The following is an 18,429-nucleotide window of genomic DNA, read 5'->3' as shown; positions in this document are numbered from 1 at the left end:
TTCTGTTCAGTGTAATTCTTGAAGCATTATAATTGCTTTGAATTAACTTTTAATAAAAAAAGCATTAGTTGTCTAAATATGTACCTGACTGGCTGAATGTCCTTGAATCAATAAGGAATATTAATTCATTTTAACATGAGTATCCTTCTGATATGTGTCATTGAGAGATTAATCATCCCGTTAAAGTCTCTAATTAAAAACAGTTAACAACTTGTGATGCTTCAGGACACAGATACTCCAGGACCAGGGTTGAAAAATATAGCCTCAAATCATGTTTTTATACTATATATTATACAAATTGGTGTTATGTCCTATTGGAGTTCAAGTAACACAGTGAAGTTAGTCAGGGCTCTGTGTGTCATCATATGCAGCCTCTGGTCATCAGGTGTCACAGGGAGGAAGACATATGGCACCATTTCCTATCTGACAGGTTACATTTCTAATTACTCTTAGCATGTACTCTGTTACAAGGAGCTCTGATTTAGCAACAGCCGAGAGAAGGTAGAGGCAGAGAACATGGGCTGGGGGTAGGTGAAGGGGACTCTTTTCTGGTCTAAAGACTGTTAAGCAGTTAGAGATAGTCCGGCAGCCGTGGCTTTTGAGTCATCTGTAAAGGCAGCCCTTGAGTCCCCCCTCAAAGGAGCCCCAGTGATGTCAGTCTGTGGCAGCGTTTATGCGTGTTTTTACTGTATGTGAATGAGCAAGAGAGGGTGGGAGAGAGAGAGAGCACAAATGAGAGAGAGAGAGAGAGAAAATGAGGGAGAGAGAGTGGAGGTAGAGAGAGAGCCACCGAAAGTGGAGAGAGAGAGTGAGTAAGCGAGAGGAGAGAGAGGGAGGGAGGGAGGGAGGGAGGGAGAGAGGTGCTGCTGCAGCCTGTGAGAGAAGCAGAGGCGAAGTAAGCACTCAGTGACTGAAGAGCAGACAGCTCGCTGGGCTGTGCTGACAGTGTTTTTGCCATGCGGACACATCAGAGCGCAGAGACGGCCGTCCCGCTGCCAGGGGGAAGCTGCAGCAGCGGCAGCGGGAGCTCGGGTCTCTCCCCCGGGTCTGACTCGGACAGCAGCCCCGGAGTGGGACTGGGAGGTGGGGTGGGGGGCGCTGTCCGCGGGTTCCTGTCCCATTACTGGAGCCTGGAGAGCCTGCACTCCACCACCGGTAAGAGAGCCCCCACGCGAATTACTGCACCCCAGCGTCCAAGAGCTCTGTCCGTCCGTCTGGATGTCTGTGCCTCTGTACAGAGAGAGAAGCTTATCTCTCAGGCTTCTTGTTTGTCGCTGTCATCGCTGCAATATGTAAATGCAGCAATGACTGCTAGTCTGTCTCTAATGGGTGTAATTATTGTGTCTGTGTCCATAACGCTGGGGCTTTTTGGAACAGCAGCATGCTGCCTTGGAGAGTGTAAACACTGGCATTAGCAAAGATACGGGGCTCGCTTACCGCTTAACTGTCGAAAGAGAGAGGTGCTCATTGATTGGTTTAGTTCATTTACAAGCAGCTTTTGTCAGAAACAGAGCCAATGTTTATTAGAGGGGACATTAGTTCCTATGCAGGTGATATCAGGGTGTCTGTATGCTTTAAAAAAAACAGACTTCAATATATGTGTCTATACTTTCCTCTGTGGACACTTTGAGACAGTTTGGAAACTAAGAAGGGTATCATTTAATGGTATCATTTTGAATAAATTATACATCAAGTTATAAATTGCATCTGCTGGTGCCATTTTAAGACTCTTGATGGTTTTTTCACTTTGTGTGCTTATTAGGATTGATTTGTTGTTCTATGTTCAGGCCTATGAGTGTGTGTGTGTGTGTGTACTTGGGTGCTTGTGTGTGTGTGTGTGTTTGTGTGTGTGTGTGTGCATTTGTGTGTGTGTTTGTGTATGTGTGTGTGTGTGTGTGTATGTCTATACACACATGCTTGTGCGTGTGCGTGTGTGTGTGTGAAATTACAAGATTGAGATTGAGCTTACTTAAATGATTTCACCCATTACACTCATCACTGTAAAGATCAGAGGATAGTGAGTGTTTTTCTGTATTTCTGAGTGCACTTGGTGGATTACATTCACTGGTGTACCATAAGAAGACTTAATAGTGGAAGTGAGTCCGTGTATCTGTGAGTCCTGTCTCTGAAAAGCCTGTTGAAACCTGAGGCTGGATAAACAGCCGGATCTCACCAGCAGCATAATTGTTGTTGAGAATGTGCAGCAGTCCAATGTGCAGCCTCTTCTGAGCTGAGTGAGGGAACTGGCAACATCCCACTGAAAAAGCTGGGATCCTTCATAGTTACAGATGTCAATTAGAATTGACGTGCCCCTTACTCTGTAAGACCCATGCAGTATGCTACAGCACAATGCCTCTTATACTTTATTTCCTGTTCAGCTCACTCAGTGCCTCTGTCATTGTAGCCTTAGCGATGGCTCTGTTTATTGAAGATATGCTTTCAAGTAATGCAATTTCATCATGAAAATTGATTTTGGTGTTTGCCCATTGACCTTTGAATAGAGGGACTCAGATCAAGGGTCACAGATTGTTGCCAGGAAGCCACAAGGTTAAAGGAACCGGGGACCAAGATGGTAATCAGGTCTGCCCTTGCAGGGGCGAGCAGAAGGGCCGCGTTTCGGAAGCGGAAGGGACAGCACACAGGCCTCATTAGCCCTGACAGGGGTGAGGGCCATAATTGAGTTTGCGCCTCTTGGTTCTCAAGCGTGCTCCATTCAGGGTTGGCATGGTGACAGAGAGCCCTGTTCCACTGAACACACGTAGCCACTGTGACAGGAGGTGTGAGGAGATGCTGGGCTGCCTGACGACGTCAGCGTTCTGATTTCACAGATGTCTCTCCCAGGCCTGGAGACGCCGAACCGCAGCGAGCTCCCGCAGCGAAGAGCGTGGGCCGTTTCATTCCGGTGCCCAGAACCTCGCAGACGTAGCTCCGCCATGTAGCCGCGGCGTTGCTTCTTTGTCCCTTTCCAGACTACGACTTTAAAGTTGCCTTTAAACCTGCAAACCTGCCATGTTACTCCCGAGGAAAAAAAACTGCGCTCGTCTGATAGTCTGGCAGTAGTGTAGGCTACATTAAAAGGGCCAGTCAGCCTCAGCAAACCCTCTCAAATCTCCCTCGTGAGCTCAGATTGGGGAGGCGGAACAAAGGCGAGACATGCAGATGTAAATAGGATGTGTTTACGAAACTAAACAGCCCTGAGCGTCCTTGGCAGTTGTCTGTCTCTGATACAGACAGAGCCCACAGGGGGAAATGGAAGTGCGTAGCACTGTACAACATGCAGAACTGAAACTACCAGAGCTGGTCAAAGTGATAACATTATACCGGCTTGCTAGAGTCTTTTCACCAAGTATAGAACTCTTCCCTGTGTCGAAAATTCTGTTTTAGATATCAGAAGGAGAAAAGACAGCAAGGATTTAGAAAAAAGACTAGCAATCTGACTGACCGACTTTGGTCTGAGGGCAAACTCCTTCTTGGTCTACTCATTTCAGTACAGCATTGCCTGAACAAATGGGAATGTAATTAAGCAGTGATGCTGAGCAACTTATGTAATATGAGTGTTTGTTTTAGGATTTTTTGCATGCTTTTGATCATTTTAGGACCTTTCTGTGTGTTGCTGAGGAATATAACATAGATGTATGCTTGAATAAAATGGCGTGGTTTCCTTGTTAGTCTTGTGAACATTGTTTTCAAAAGCATCAGAAGGAAGCCAAGAGCGCATGAAGACACCATTGTGGTACTTTGGCAGAATTAACACCCATAGGTCATCTTTATAATGAGGTGAAGAGACAACCAACAGACATTTAACCGGGATGGATCTGTGTATGCTGGGTGCAATTAACCAGCTAATGCATTTGTCAGAACCCAGAGGGGCTGTAATCTGGGGAGGTCATCTTCCAGCAGCATTGAATATGCCATAAAATTGATTACTGTGCTTTTGAAGCAGCCGTAAATTATCCATGTAAACAGGTGAATGTATCATATACAGTAGAGGCAGTGACAATGGCATGCTGGTGCAGGTATTTCAGCTCTAACAATTCTTACAACACCTTAAACTGCTATGTTTCGATAAATTGCATACTGAACATGCCAGACTTTAGGAGTTTTTTATTTATTTTTGTTTTGCTTTTTGTATTTATCATGTCATTGGCTGTCATTAAAGGCATCCTGTGCAAGATTTTTCCTTGAACTTATTACAAAATAGCCATGCTAAGGCATATCTATGATGCACTGGCAATCTCTGTCTTTACACACTTTTGCCAAATTCATGCACCTTTACCTGTATTTGTTGTTCTAAAATGTGTATTTCTGGCATGGCTTTCTTTTCTGTGTGGGGAGGGGTGGGTGTAGCTAACATTACAGAAACAAGTAGTTTGGGATCAGATTTCAGCAGTGTTTGTTGATAGCTAGTTAGATACAGCCCAGATACAGCAAAGCAACAAGACAAGCTGACAGGGTTTGTTCAAGTACTAGAGTTAACCTTTGAGAGAGTTAACCTTACTTTTCCTCTGTGGTGTCAGCTGAAGTTTGCCAAGGGGATTAAAAGCGACATGGAGTTGGCTTGTTTTCTGTTCGTTACCACTAGCGTTACCACTAGCTATCCAGCTAGTTGTTAAGCTCGTCAAGTCTAATCCTGAGTGTCAGTGCAATTGTAGAGGCCTCGTGCTATATATTTAATCTGTAAACTGTCGGAACACCCTAAGTATGAATAGCAGTAAGTCATTTCTTTTGTCTTGTTGGCAAAATGCACTGTCTCCGAACCCCAGCAGAGTAGCTGAGATTCTTTCTCCTTAAATAGACATCCTGTAAGAGCTCCCCTAATCCCTTGCCTGTGTGCAGTACCAGGAATGTTTCCTGAGACAAATTATATCTGAAATGCCTGTCTGAGGATCTGAGTTTATCTACACCCCCCACCTTGCCTTCCCCTGAGAGGGGAAAATGGGGATAGAAGAGTGATGACTGCAAACTTTCCTGATCAATTTATACACAGTTTCTGTACACACACACACACACACACACACACACACACACACACACACACGCACGCATGCACACACACACGTGCACACACACACACACACACACACACACTCGCAAGTCGGCCGGTTCCTCTTCTGTCCCTATTGTTCCTTTAAGATGCCGTGTGAGAGTTCCATATACACAGGTGTGCAGTGCTGTACTTGACCACATCTGATCTTTGCACAATTTGGAGCTATTGGTGTGTGAAATTCAGCGGTTGTAGCTCTCGTTACGCTGTCTGTCTCCTCCTCTCCTCTTCCTCCTCTCACTTTCTCTCTCTCTCTCTTTCTGCCCCCCCACCCCCCTCTCTCTCATTGGAGTCCCTCGGGGGAGATTGGAGAGTGCTGTGCCTGGTCACTGATGGCCTCTAATGTGTATGACTCAGCCCCTCTTGCGTTTGAATGTTTATATTTCTGTATTTTTTATCTCCTTTTTCACTTCCCTCCAGGTGTGTCTCTGTATTCCCCACAATTGTCACGACATGTCATTACCACAGCAGTTTTCACAGAAATAGATTTTCTCCTGTTTCTCCATTTTCACATAAGCAAAACTAAATTTTCGGTGAATCCTTTCGTTTATTTCATGGACTGAGAACACCTGTTCAGATTTGTATAAAATTCTTTAGTCATTTTTGAGAATTCCAATGACTCGCCCAAATGAGAAATTTCTTATTCTAAAACAGACACCGAGAAAGCATTCCATTCTGAACTGTCAGAATGTGTGGTATGTTTGATAAGGATGCAGTCATGCTTTTCTTCATAACTGAGTTCTTCAGCTCTGACCTCACTATACAGAAAAAATGGAACAAATTCAGGGTCATTGACTACATGAAAGAAATACATTCTCTAATGTGTGTGTGTGCGTGTATGCCTATATCTGTGTGTATGTGTAAATTTGAATGTGTATATGTGTGTGTGTGTTTATATATGTGTATGTATGCTTTTGTATATATGTGTATGTGCCTGTGCATATTTATATGTGTAAACATGTGTATGCGTGTATAAGTGTGTGTATTTATGTGTGTACGTGTGTGTGCGTGTTTGTGTACTGTATATGTGTGTGTGTGTAACCCCCCTGTCTGAGTGATGGTTCCTTTATTATCAGCACAGAGGACACCGATAAGCCTTCCCTGTGAACGTGACATTTGGGATCTGGTCTTTCTCAGCATGCAGAGAACGAGGGGAGCTTCTGGCTTGTGGGGGCAGACAGATACGGGGCGAGAAAAAGAAAAGGAGAGAAAGAGGGAGGGATGAAAGCACGGCACTAATCGCACGGGCCTGCAGACGAAATGCCACAGAAGTTCAGCCCCTCTAGCGAGCTCCACAGCCGCGGGCCTTATCGGCAGCGCCAATAAGGCGATGCGGTCTGCCCTTTAGTTCCCTATGGATGTCATCAGTGTGACTGACGATGATAACCCGCCTCATAATGACTTTGTGCGTACTGTGACATACGCCGTAATGGAGAATGCGTCTGTGCGCATGTGACAGACAGCTGCATCCGTGCCGTGTTGCGTCCTAATGGTGAGGTGGAACCTCATATCCCGCAGTGCTCTGAATAGATTTGTCTTGCTGCGCACCACTTCTCAGTTCCTCTTTGCTGGTAAACTAGAGCTTGTGCAGCTCTGTGGAGAAGAGAGAATCACTGAGATTATGGTGCTATGTGCCTGCGGTGTCTGCAGCACAAACATGTGTTTGGCACGCTAATGTAATAAATAGAGAATGGGAATGTGACGTCATAAACAGCAAATCCGCCATCTTTGGAGAATACGGTGCGTAGCTAGCAGTCTAACGTTAGTCTTTTGTTGACAAAAAAACTGTCTCTCAACTTCACACCATGGTCGGCAAAATTTGCTGTGTAATTGGCTGCAACAGTCATTCACACGACCAACTAACGAAACTTAAACTGGACAACGGAATAACATTTCACACGTTTCCTACATGGAAGTTAAATGAGGGATAAGATAGCGAGATAGATTAGGTAAATAGTTAGGATCTTAGCATACAAGATGGTACAAATGTCGACATGGATACAGTGCCATCCACTGGTTGTTTAAATTTTACATTTTACTAGCTATGTATAAGGTGCTACGTCGCAGTATACACGTATAAAAGACTGTGATTGTGATTTGTGATTCTGACATTTAGCTAGCATGATTTAGCTAGTTAGCTAGCATAAGTAAACATAATTTGTAGACCACTCGGAACTTGGCAACTCGTACTGGTCGATGTTATTTACTAATAAGTTTTTGTTGTTACCGCTCCCTTGCCTCTTTTGTGAGCTTTTCCCTGTACGGACATTTCAGTTTTTCACATTCTTTATTCATTTATTTAAAAAAAAAATGTATTTAATTGTTTAAAACGACTGGTGACAGTGACAGATAACAGCTGACAGATACAGACCTTTAAACTCGTATTCTCCAAAGATGGCGGAGCCGTCCCAGAATGCTCCACGATTCCCATTCCCTATAGAGTACGGAGATAAGTAAAGCAGTAAATACATGAATAATTTAATATCAAAGCAATTAAACAGGACCGAAATAAAAGAAATTCCTCTTCTTTATTCTCCATCACCCCATCACTTCTCATCGAAGTGGATTGGCGTTAAGCTGCCGTGGGACACGGAGCCACTGCAGAGGGTTCTCCTCATCCCTCCTCAACCCCTCACACAAACCCTCATGCCCCTGGTCTTTATTGTGAATGAAGGGAGAGAGGAGCAGTGACCTGCTTATTTTCCAGAATGTTCTTCCAGAAACCTCTCTGCAAACTTTGCTCTCGTTTGCTCCCGTTTTCCCGCCGCGGCGTGCGCATCAGAAGCAGTCTGAAGCGGTTAGCGTCAGAGCGCCACGTGAGATGACAGCCGAATTAGCCTGCACTCGGAGCAACGTGCTCATGCTTCCCCTCCGACGATGGCCCTCAAAGAGTTTCAGAGATGGCCCGGCGAGTTTCAGAGGCTGGCACCACCTCCGTCCTGACAGCCGAGGCGTCACGTCCTGCGCTGTTCCACTTTACTCGTGGAGCTCTCCGAAAACATACCACCACTCCTCACTAGGCCAGAACAGACCCAGTATAGAGGGTGCCCCCATGAGTCTGGTGGCGGGCGCTTACCGCCAACTTGACCTGAGTGCGTGTGGAAGGGTCTGCTGGGGTTAAGAGTGGGGTGGCCAGGAAGCCTGCTTCACCAGATCAAGTGAAAAACTGCGGTAAATGCCCATTCCTCTCTCTAGCCAGGGCCAACTGTTATTGTATGTCTCACTGACTTAGCGTGCCGTTCATCCGACCTCACATTCCTGAGCCGCCAGCTTCTCGTGCTGCGGAGAGCCTGGCCTGGAGCCCTGTGAAAGAACATGGTCCCTCGGAGTGCGCGATCTCCGCGAGTCCCTTATCTCCAGCGCCACTCACACGGGTTAAAGACCTAAAGGGAATCATGAACGTGTCCTTGGAGGGGAAGCAGCTGAACTTGTCCCAGGCCCTTTGCCCCCCCCCCCCCCCCTCCCCACGGGCCTGGCCTGCCCCCTTCAGGAGACATGGCGAGTCAAAGGGGCTGGGAGAGAACAGCATGTTCCGCTCTAACTATAAACACAAATATTCCTCTGATCAGCTACATTGTGAAAATATTCCCCACCAGTAGCAGGGAAACCCAAGATATGCTTGTAGGAGCCTGTCAGCATCAAGGGAGGGAGGGTGGTGGGGGAGTGAACTGGAGCTCTTCACTTGTCTTGGGAATTATCTATTCTCGTACCATTAGGAGGGGGCGGGAGGGGTGGGGGGTGTCTATCCCACACCCCTGGAGCTGCTCTACGAACAATGACAACAGCACTCGTTAAAGACACAGTGCTCTTTAGTGGAGAACTCGTGGATCACTTTGATATTGTTTTTTATTTGTTTGTTTGCTGTTGGTGTCATTGCATGGGTGTTTATGTGTTATATTCTTGTTCCTCGGGCTTGGTGCTTTCCTGAATAATGAGCTGGCAAATGAATGGGAGGAGGTCCATTCACCAAGAAGCCAGACAGCCACAGCTCTCATTAAGAAGAACTACTCCCGCCTCCTCACCGTCTTATTTAGAATACCTAGAATTGCTGGATGATGATGTCATGGCCGGAGGTGGCACGGTAGCGGAGGATGTGGCTTAGATCAGGAAGGGGCAGCAGGGGCAGCGAGCACAGACGGCACTAAGGGGAGAGCAGAGATGCGTCAGGCGGTGTCCGTGTGCTCCTGGCTCTCAGTATCCGGGGAATGTTCTGTACGAGAGACTCTCAACAGGCTGGGACCTAGTGGGGGCCGGAGGAGAGGCAGGGAGGGGGGTGAAGAGGAGGAAGTGACTGTGGGTGGAGAGAGAAGAGCAGACAACTCCTTTAATGAAGGTGGAGGAAGGGGGTGGAAGGTGAGGAGGTGCCAGGAAATGGAGGCTTGTGCCAAAAAAAAAAAAGAAATCACGGAAAGAAATGACCTTTTAAAATGTTCAAGGCTATTCAGTTTCATTTTTGAGGTGTTCTTGGATATAAGTTATATTAACTCAAGTAACAGTACAATGCCAAATACTTTTGGCGAGTGCTCAGAATTCTGTTATTTTGTCATATATCGGTGCAAACTGTATAACTGCAGTCACACACTGCAGTCACTCTGAAGACCTATAGCATTGACATGCCAGTAACTAACATAGGCCTTACGTACTGATAATTAGCTATTGTTTTAAGGGTGGAATGGTGACGCTGTGGTTAACACTGTTATCTTGCAAGAAAGAGGTTCCAGACTTGTGCTTGCGTGTTCTCCCCACTTTCATGTGGGCTTCCTCTGCATACTCTCGTTCCCTCCCACAGTCCAAAGACATGTAGCCCAGGGACCATAGATGAATGTGAGCCGCTCTGGTATTTTCACAGAAGTGTTATTAGTGTGCATTGTCCCTGTGAAATAAATTGAAACTTCTTTAGTCACAATGCTGTGAGCAGATCCCTAGATACCTAAGCCTGCATCATTGCTATATTCATGTTCATGTTGCTGTATAAAGGCATTAAAGAGACAGAGACACTTGGTATTAGTTTTGATTAGTAAAAAAAAAAAAACTCATTAGCTTATATAATAAGCATTACCTTAGTTCTGGTCAGAACATGAGAATTTATACACAGTAAGAAGCAGCCTTCAAGCACTGTTTAACAACTGCAGTGGGTAGGTGAATTATTTCCCAGGGCTAACAGGATGTAGTATTTCCAGAGAAATAACCAATCATCCATCTATCTTGTTTGAATCGATAATCCTGGGGGATGCAATGGTTTATTGGTGGGGCTATTCATTCATTGGTTATAAAGCCTGACTGTTGCACAGCCATAATTAAATCGGAGGGATGCAGAGGTTTTATTTCCTGTTCCTGTTATGTACCTCTTTATGCTTTGAGTGTTGCAAAAAAGACTGCATTGTAGATTCCTATAATGAATATGTGTGTGTGTTTCCCTTTTTACCACTGAACTGCTCTATAAAATAAAGGCATTTTCAGGATCAAAGTCATTGTAGTTGTTGTATTCAAGTTGCTATAATCACATGGTGGAAGGATTTCTATATTGCTATTAGCATAGACAGTATACACATAATCATAAACAAGCTCATCAGAAATCAGGAAGAAAGCAATTTATCAATCATTCCTCCACATCCCCCCCATCTCTCTCTCTCTCTGCTCCATTGTGGCTGATACCCCCCTCCCCGCTGGCTCTGGGGTTTGGCCCGATGATGATGATGGTTGTCACGTTTTGCTTCCCACTCCTGGAGCAGCGTGCCAGCAGCAATGCGACACTGCCCGCTGCCCCGCCCCCCAGCGCCGTGCGGCTAATTATAAACGAGGCCTTAACGCCCTGAATAATACAGCTCGTTAGTGAACTGGCACTGACCTCTCCTCGAGCACTGGGCTACTCCCAGCCTGAGAGGAGAGCCCCTCTGCTTCACTCCCGCTTGTGCTCTCATAATTAAATCAAACACAGGCATGCGCTCAAATTTATCTTCATCATGTTTGTTTGAATGCTATTGCACATGCAGGTCAGAATAATATTAAGTGATGTGACCCAATAAATAATAACCTCTCTGGTCATAGTGACCGAAGTCAAAAATAGCCTCTCTAATTTTGTCTGTTGTCTTCCAGAAACAGTCTTATATGTGAGCAGGAAGTCTGCAATTTATCAAGTTTCTGCAGACTCCCTGAATTCTCAGCACACTGTCCATTGGGGAGAATGGGGTGTCATTTTTTCATCCCGCTCTGGCTGTGGGGGTTTTCTGTGTGTACAGTCTGCTGTTTTTATCCCCTCGCTTCTGTTAGCCTGTGGCTGGGAGCGGTCGTTTGTTTTTGTGCTGGTCTGCTGCAGGAGAGAGAGACACTCGTTCGTATCCCCTTCTCCTTGTCTGGCTGCAAAGCTTGTTGTGCACAGCAATGCAGCAATGCTTCTGCAGCACTCATTTATGAACTGCGAGCTAATAATGACTGTATTTCAGGTCGTATTATCCCGATTCAACCACATTTATCATATCATCCCCAATTATTCATACAGACATACAATGCCTTATTCATTTCAGTCCAGAATGTTTGTGTGCCTACATGGAGGCGTGACCCAGGGGCACCCTGTGGGGGCTCTATGACAGTTTATGTAACCAGACCTTGTCCTGACCCTCTGTTCACCCCATGGAACATCCTGGGATTTGGCTTTTCCAGACAGATGGCTGCGAACAAAGGTCACCCACTCGCAATTAAAAGGATGGTGAGCCATCCCATGTCCTGACGGTTGCATTTATTGGCCTTCCAGTTGTGTTTTAGGTTTTTTGTGAATCCAACGTAGCAAACTTGCAAATGAAGTGTAGGACTGTGGAGATTTTTGTGAGAGACTAACTGGAGTCCAACTGTGGTCCACAGAATAGAAAATTGCACCTTACACCAGCCGCTGCCTTTTAAATTGAATGTTTATAACTGAGAACTCAGGACCCTACCTGCTGCTGTGCAATGTCTATGGACTCAAGGCTTTTGGGGGATGTCTTCATTTCAGGAGCTATAGCTCCCAGCTGTTTGTAATATTCCACACTAATCAACCCCTCCCTGTTCTTCTTAATACCACACTGGCTGCATTTACTATTCCATTTCTTGCTCAGAATTTTTGGTTTGGTTTTCCGTATGTTTGGAGAACTTGAGTTACAGAAGTTCAAGCTGGGTGCAGGTATGTTCCTCGAGTGATATTTGTTAAAAACAAAGAGGATTTTAGAGTGTTCATAAGTATTACAGGCATTGCAGTTATTTCATATAACAGAATAGCGCAAGGTCTGAAATGATGTTGGATTAAATAGGACAGCACTGTACCGCAGTATTATATTTTAGACTCCTCTGTCTTAGCTGTCCGGCTTTGTTTACTGCCATTCCATTTAATGTTTTGGCTGCATGCTGTCTGTTTTTCCTTTTAATGGCTGTGTTGTTTGGGTTGTGATGGACAGACTTTGTTTTGTTTCCATTCCCTTTTTTTGCCCACGGTTTGTCAGGCTTGGTTGGCGTTGGGAACTTGCGGATGACTCACCTTTTTATTTCTCAGAAGGGAAAATATTTGTGAATTGGGTCGGAATCTGCTGGCTCCGCTCCAACCTGCCCACTATTCTGCACAGCCCAACACCCTGCACCTATCCTAATTTATATGGAGATATTAATTTTTTTTTGTGTTTTGCTATATTTATATAATTGGCTGTTTTCAGTTACATTTGGGTTTTTGGCCATGCGAGCTGACTTTCTGGTTTTGTTGTTTGCTTTGTTGAGTTATAACTGTAGTTGTCCCCCAGTTATTATTGCGTGAGTGGGGTGTAATAGACATGATACCCAGTAGTGCCACCAGGCCTTTGTTGTGTAGAAAGGACCTATTTATGAGGGGCGTTGGAAGCGAAGGTGATGAAGCACTAGTCCCGGGAGTTAATCTACGCTCTAATGCACGGGTGTAACCATTATCTGAGACAAACAGCTCTGCCCCCCCATGGGAGTGTGCAGTTTAGCCACCTCCCCGGGCCCCTGACTGCTGGGGGCCGGCGGTGTCCACTCCCTGGTGAAATGAGTATGTGAGCTGTGCTGTTTGGTAATGCTGGGACAGGGGCCTCTTGACTGTCTGTTTACAGCACTGTCCATGCCTGTGGCTCCCCTCTGACATGGTGCTGGAGAGAGTGTTTTAATATTATTATTCATTATTCATTATTATTTATGATTTATTTATCTTCCTGTTTGTGTTTCGCAGCAGTGGGGAGAGGGGAAAAAAATTGAGGCACAGCAGATGGGTTCTCATTGGCCGGATTCAACTCTGTCTGATGCTGGGATGATTCTGGATTAGATAGAATTCATCTCTGTAGCAGATGCTCTGTTCAGCCAGTCTTTCAGTCTAGACATGCTCTTCATATTAGAGTTTGGAAAAAAAAAAGGAAATTAAATAATAGAAAGAAGATTACGGTGAATGGAACAAAATCTGTATTTATAACAGTTCTGCTGCTCCAGGTCTGGGTTGTATTGGTTGGTTGCCTTTTCTGATTGGAGCAATGAAATGTGTTTTTGCATTATTTGTTCCCCTGTTCCAATCCAAAGCACATCTAGGCCAGTTGAATCATAGGGCAGTGATCCTATTGCATTTTGCAAGGGGTGAGATTGAGGATATCTCTCAGACATCGGCACAACTGATTCAAGCCAATTTAATTAAAGTCCCTTTGGCCCAGTTGCCATGGCTGTCACCCAGGTCCCCAGCGGTTTGGGGGTGGGGTGTGTGAAGTGGGGGGGGCTTTGTGAGAGAGGTGTCTGGTCCAGACAGGCCAGCGGCTGTGTCACTGTGATGATGGAGCCGCTCAGCGTCTACAGTGGGGGGGGGGGGGGGGGGGGGGGGGGCAGAGTCAGGAAATGGTGTCTTTGACATTGACGTCTCCGACACCAGAAAGGGTCACCAGGGATAAGTAGAGCTTTCAGGAACCGCCCAGGGTGCTCCTGACGCCTGTTTAGTCTCTGCTGGGCCCTTATCAGATGTTTTTTTTTTCTGTGTTGAGGTGAGGCAGAACCAAGGCAGATGCTATACATAGGTTGTCTGTGCCACAGAAACTTCACTGTGCATGATAAAAATATGAAGCTGTATATATATGCATCCGTATGTTTGTTTGTGTGTCTATATGTGTTTGAGTGTGTGCGTTTGTGTTCCTGTGAGGGTGTGTGCATGCTTGTGTGCCTGCATGTGTACGAATTTATGTGTGGGTCTGCTTGCTTTTATGCATGTGTGTGTGTGTGTGTGTGTGTGTGTGTGTATGTATTGTGTGTGTGGTATGGCTTGAACTAATAGCATTGTCTTGTATCCACCTTAGACCAGAAAGATCTGTGTATACCTTCAACAGGTGAATGTGGGTATATGTAGCTAGAATACCATACTTTTAAGCTTTAATGGATTATATTAAATACACTACATTTATAAAGGTATGTGTATGTACTTGTTGAACATGTCATAACAGAATCATGGGCACTAATAAGGAGTTGGACCACTCTTTGCTGCTGTAACAGCCTCCACTCTTCTGCGAAGGCTTTTCAATAGATTTTGGAACATGGCTGCGAGGATTTGTTTCCATTCATCTTCAAGAGCATTAGTGAGATTGGGCACTGATGTTGGGTGTAAGGCCTGGCTTGCGGTCGGCATTTCAGTTTATCCCAAAGGTGTTCAATGGGGGTCAGGGCTCTGTGCAGGCCAGTCAAGTTCTTCCTCATCAAATTCTACAAACCATTTCTTTATGGACCTTGCTTTGTGCACAGGAGCATTGTCGCTGAAACAGGAAAGGGCCTTCTCAAAACTGTTGTCACAAAATTAGAAGCACACAATTGACTAGAAAGTCATTTTACAGTATGCTGTAGCGTTAAGATTTCCATTCACTTGGGGCCTAGCCCAAACCATAAAAAACATCCCCAGACCATTATTCCTCCTCCACCAAAATTTACTGGCAGTATTCAGGCCAGTACAGTTGGCAATATGCATTCTGCCAAACCCAGATTTGGCTGTCAGATTGGTAGATAGTGTAGCATGATTTGTCACTCCAGAGAACGCGTTTCCACTGCGCTGTGCTTTGGCGGTGTGCTTTACACCACTCCAGCCTACACTTGGCATTTTGTGTGGTGATCTTAGACTTGTGTTTGACTGCTTGGCCATGGAAACCCATTTCATGAAGCTCTTGACAAACAGGGTCCTGAGGTGACATTGTTTCCAGAGGTACTGTAGTTTGGAACTCTGTAGTGCGTGCTGCAACCAAGGACAGATGATTTTTACATGCTACATACTTCAGCAGTCGGTGGTCCTGCTCTGTGAGTTTCTGTGGCCTATCACTTCATGATTGAGCTGCTCCCATACATTTCTAGCTCACACTAACAGCACTTACGGTTGACTGGGGAAGCTCTAGCAGGGTAGAAATTTGACTATCTGACTTGTTGGAAAGGTGGCATCCTATGACAGTGCGACGTTGAGCGTTATTGAGCTCTTCAGTATGACCCATTCTACTGCCAATGTTTGTCAATGGAGATTGCATTGCTGTATGCTTGATTTTATGCACCTGTTAGAAATTGGTGTGGCTGAACTAGTCAAAACCACTAATTAAAAGGGGTGTCCACATACTTTTGGGAATGTAGTGTATATTTAAAAGTTTATCATTTTAAGTTTCGTTTTTTAGTTTCATTTTACAATTTTCATTTTGAAATGTTAACCATTTACTCTTTACAGACAGTTATTTACAGAATCTATTTGGGCCAAATACTAAAGGTCGAAATCTGTGCTTCACTTCACTAATGATGTCACCCTACTTTACAAGTTGTTGGAGATTGTTGCACAGGAAAATGTATTCGTGAAACGGGAGAAACTCTTAAGGCTGAGGATGTTAGCGGGCTGGCGGTGACCTGGATGGGATGGATCGTGGTGCGGCGTGTTAGCAGAATTCTCCGGAGCTGACAGATGAGGGTCAGGGCACTGACTCACTCTGTCACCTCTCTCCAAAGTACGGCTGATGTGCCAAGACACGCTGCCTAACTCGATCCTGTCACGTCTTATAATGCTAAAAAGGAGCATTGAGGTGAAGCCTTAAAGTAACTTTCTCAGTGCCCTGCTTTGTTGCTGAGCACGAGAAAAACGTGCCGTTAAGTGGGACAACATTACCCAGCAGACTCAAGGGTTCTGGCTACTGATTGATATTGCCTACCTCTGCACCTCTGGTCGTAGGATGTGAAGAGTAGTGTGTAATTTGCCAAGGCATACTTACTACCTTTTGTCTGTGGGACTGGAGGGCATCATGGGGGTGAGGGCAGAAAGGCACAGCAATTGAGCACGAGTTGAGCTGGTAGGAACGGTGTTCTTCACCAATCTGTTTGTCTGAGCAGCCCAGCTCTTTCCAAGGAGCTCTTTTAAAAATGCAGGCAGCAGCTTCAAAAGGTGCCACAGTGTTAAACATTGAAAATGAATAAATTACCACCGTTGCACAGGGGCAAGCAATTTATTCTGCGTCGTCCTCGATGCCGTTGATGAATATGCATATTGTTGCCTCTGTATATCGAAATATTTTGGAGGTATAAATGAAAGATTTTCACATGGCAGCCAGCCAGTGAACAGTTTCAGTAGCGTTGGTTTGTGTGCCTCAGGCGCTGAGGATGATGGGAGTGAGAGACACGTGAGAATGTGTGAACGTGAGAGGAGGAGAGAGTGAAGGGGCAGTATTCAATGGGGTTAGTAGGCTTCGGGGAAACGCTTCTTCTGCTCTGTTAGTCCGAGCGGTAATTCCCAGCGCGAGGCAGTGGAGAGGAAGAATGAGCACGAGCATGGGTCTGCCTGGAGGGGAAACCTCCGTGTCCACCACAGAGCTCCGCCCCCTAGAGGGATAGATAACTTTTTTTGAACTTATTTCATTTGTTGTACGGCAGAGACGTCATTTGAATGAATAAATGGAAAAAGTACTGAGAGATAAAATATAGAAAATAAAAACCACTTTGTGTGTCTGACATACTAAAATACCCTGTTTTGCTTATATGTTTATAAACAAGTGCAGTAGGGTAGGAAAACACGTTTACAAGACACTAATTGTCTTCATTTTCATTTCACATTAATGGTCTGGGGGAAATGTTTATGATATCAGGCCACATGAGTATTTGTGATAGCTGTTTGTCTACCATTACAGTAGCAGTCTTTCCACACTCCCTCACATTATCTTGATAAAATCATTGTTTACAGCCTGTGGTGGCCTATGAGGTGACTAGCAAGTGGTTAAATGTCTTCTGTAGTGTGTGACTCTTTCTGTGTCACTGTTGAAGCCCCAGATACGTCTGGGCATTGATGAAGGATAATTTCCGCAGTGGTTTGACGCCTCTCTCCCAGTGACCTCACGCTCCTCTCGATCCGGGGGATCCTGGACGGATTAAAGTTTCGGGCATGAAGTGCAGTTCGCATTGGCCCGCAAGGCATTCTGCACGCGACTCGGCACGTGGCACTAGGGCCTACAGAGAGCAAATTAAATAATAACTGCTTCAGTCCACCCCAAGCGCCAGTGGGTAGAGAAGGCTGCAAGCAGTCTCTCACCTACTAACTACTAACTTACATAGAGAAGCTCAGGAAGATCACACCCCCCCCCCCCCAAAAGCCCCATCATGGGACAACTACACTTGAGAGAACCATGGCACGTGCGATCGACTTTTATTTTAATGTGTACCTGCTTAATGTGGCTGGCATTAGGAAAATGCAGAGACTTAATGAATAAGCATAGAAATAGCTTACTTAAGAAATCAGTGCCAGGTATCGCCAAGCCAACAACGGCATCACCGTACACAAGCCCAGACTGAAAAACAGTCACTTGAGGGTGCGCGTGGGAGTTAAACCATTGATTGCTACTGTGTGTTTTCAGCCTTGAATAGTGCAATATAAGGTTACCGGAGCATTGTGGCAGATCCTGTTTTGTCCTGCTTTGGCCTGTAAAGCTAATCCCACTGTAAGTAAATCTCTTCATGAGAGGATACAGTGGGATGAAAAAAATCTTTGGGATGGAAATGGTACAGTGTGTCACTCCCTAGTGGCGCGCTACGGTATGGCAGAACTTCAGTTTAAACCGAAACAGTCCTGTAGCTACCATGGAGAAAGCTGCCATTCAGGTGGGACGGGGCTCCATCAGAGACACCCAGATTCAGAGCTTTAACAGTAGTTTTGAAGGGGCATAGATAACTACCTGTTTTCTTCTGTCTTTTATGAATGAGGTAATAAGGTGTACATCCATAGATGCTTGATAGTCTCAACCCTGTGTTTTTACTGTGCACTAATACGTAAGCACATTTGAGACCATCCAGCACTGAACCATGTGCTATGCATAGCCACCCTGCTGCGCCATCAGTCAGCCAGAGACGGCTAATCACTCTACACAGGCTGGTACCAGGGC

The 18,429-nt window shown here is 45.4% G+C and overlaps 1 protein-coding gene across 6 annotated transcripts in view; it reads left to right on the top strand.

Moving 5' to 3' along the window:
• The window catches only part of LOC118225103 (rho guanine nucleotide exchange factor 4-like), a 92,310-nt gene that overhangs the window by 54,845 nt on the left and 19,036 nt on the right, over window positions 1-18,429 (top strand). The window contains exon 1 of one of the 6 annotated variants that reach the window (XM_035413142.1): window positions 871-1,155. The exons of the other annotated variants lie outside the window; for them this stretch is intronic. Coding sequence (XP_035269033.1) covers window positions 957-1,155 — 199 coding nt within the window. The 5' untranslated portion in view covers window positions 871-956. Of the gene's footprint in view, window positions 1-870; window positions 1,156-18,429 lie in introns of those variants that run through there. 6 annotated transcript variants of the gene reach the window in all.

This window comes from Anguilla anguilla, chromosome 4 (genome assembly GCF_013347855.1).
Source record: "Anguilla anguilla isolate fAngAng1 chromosome 4, fAngAng1.pri, whole genome shotgun sequence".
NCBI lineage: Eukaryota > Metazoa > Chordata > Actinopteri > Anguilliformes > Anguillidae > Anguilla > Anguilla anguilla.
Note: the sequence above shows the minus strand (reverse complement) of the source record. Positions and strands in the feature narration are given on the sequence as shown.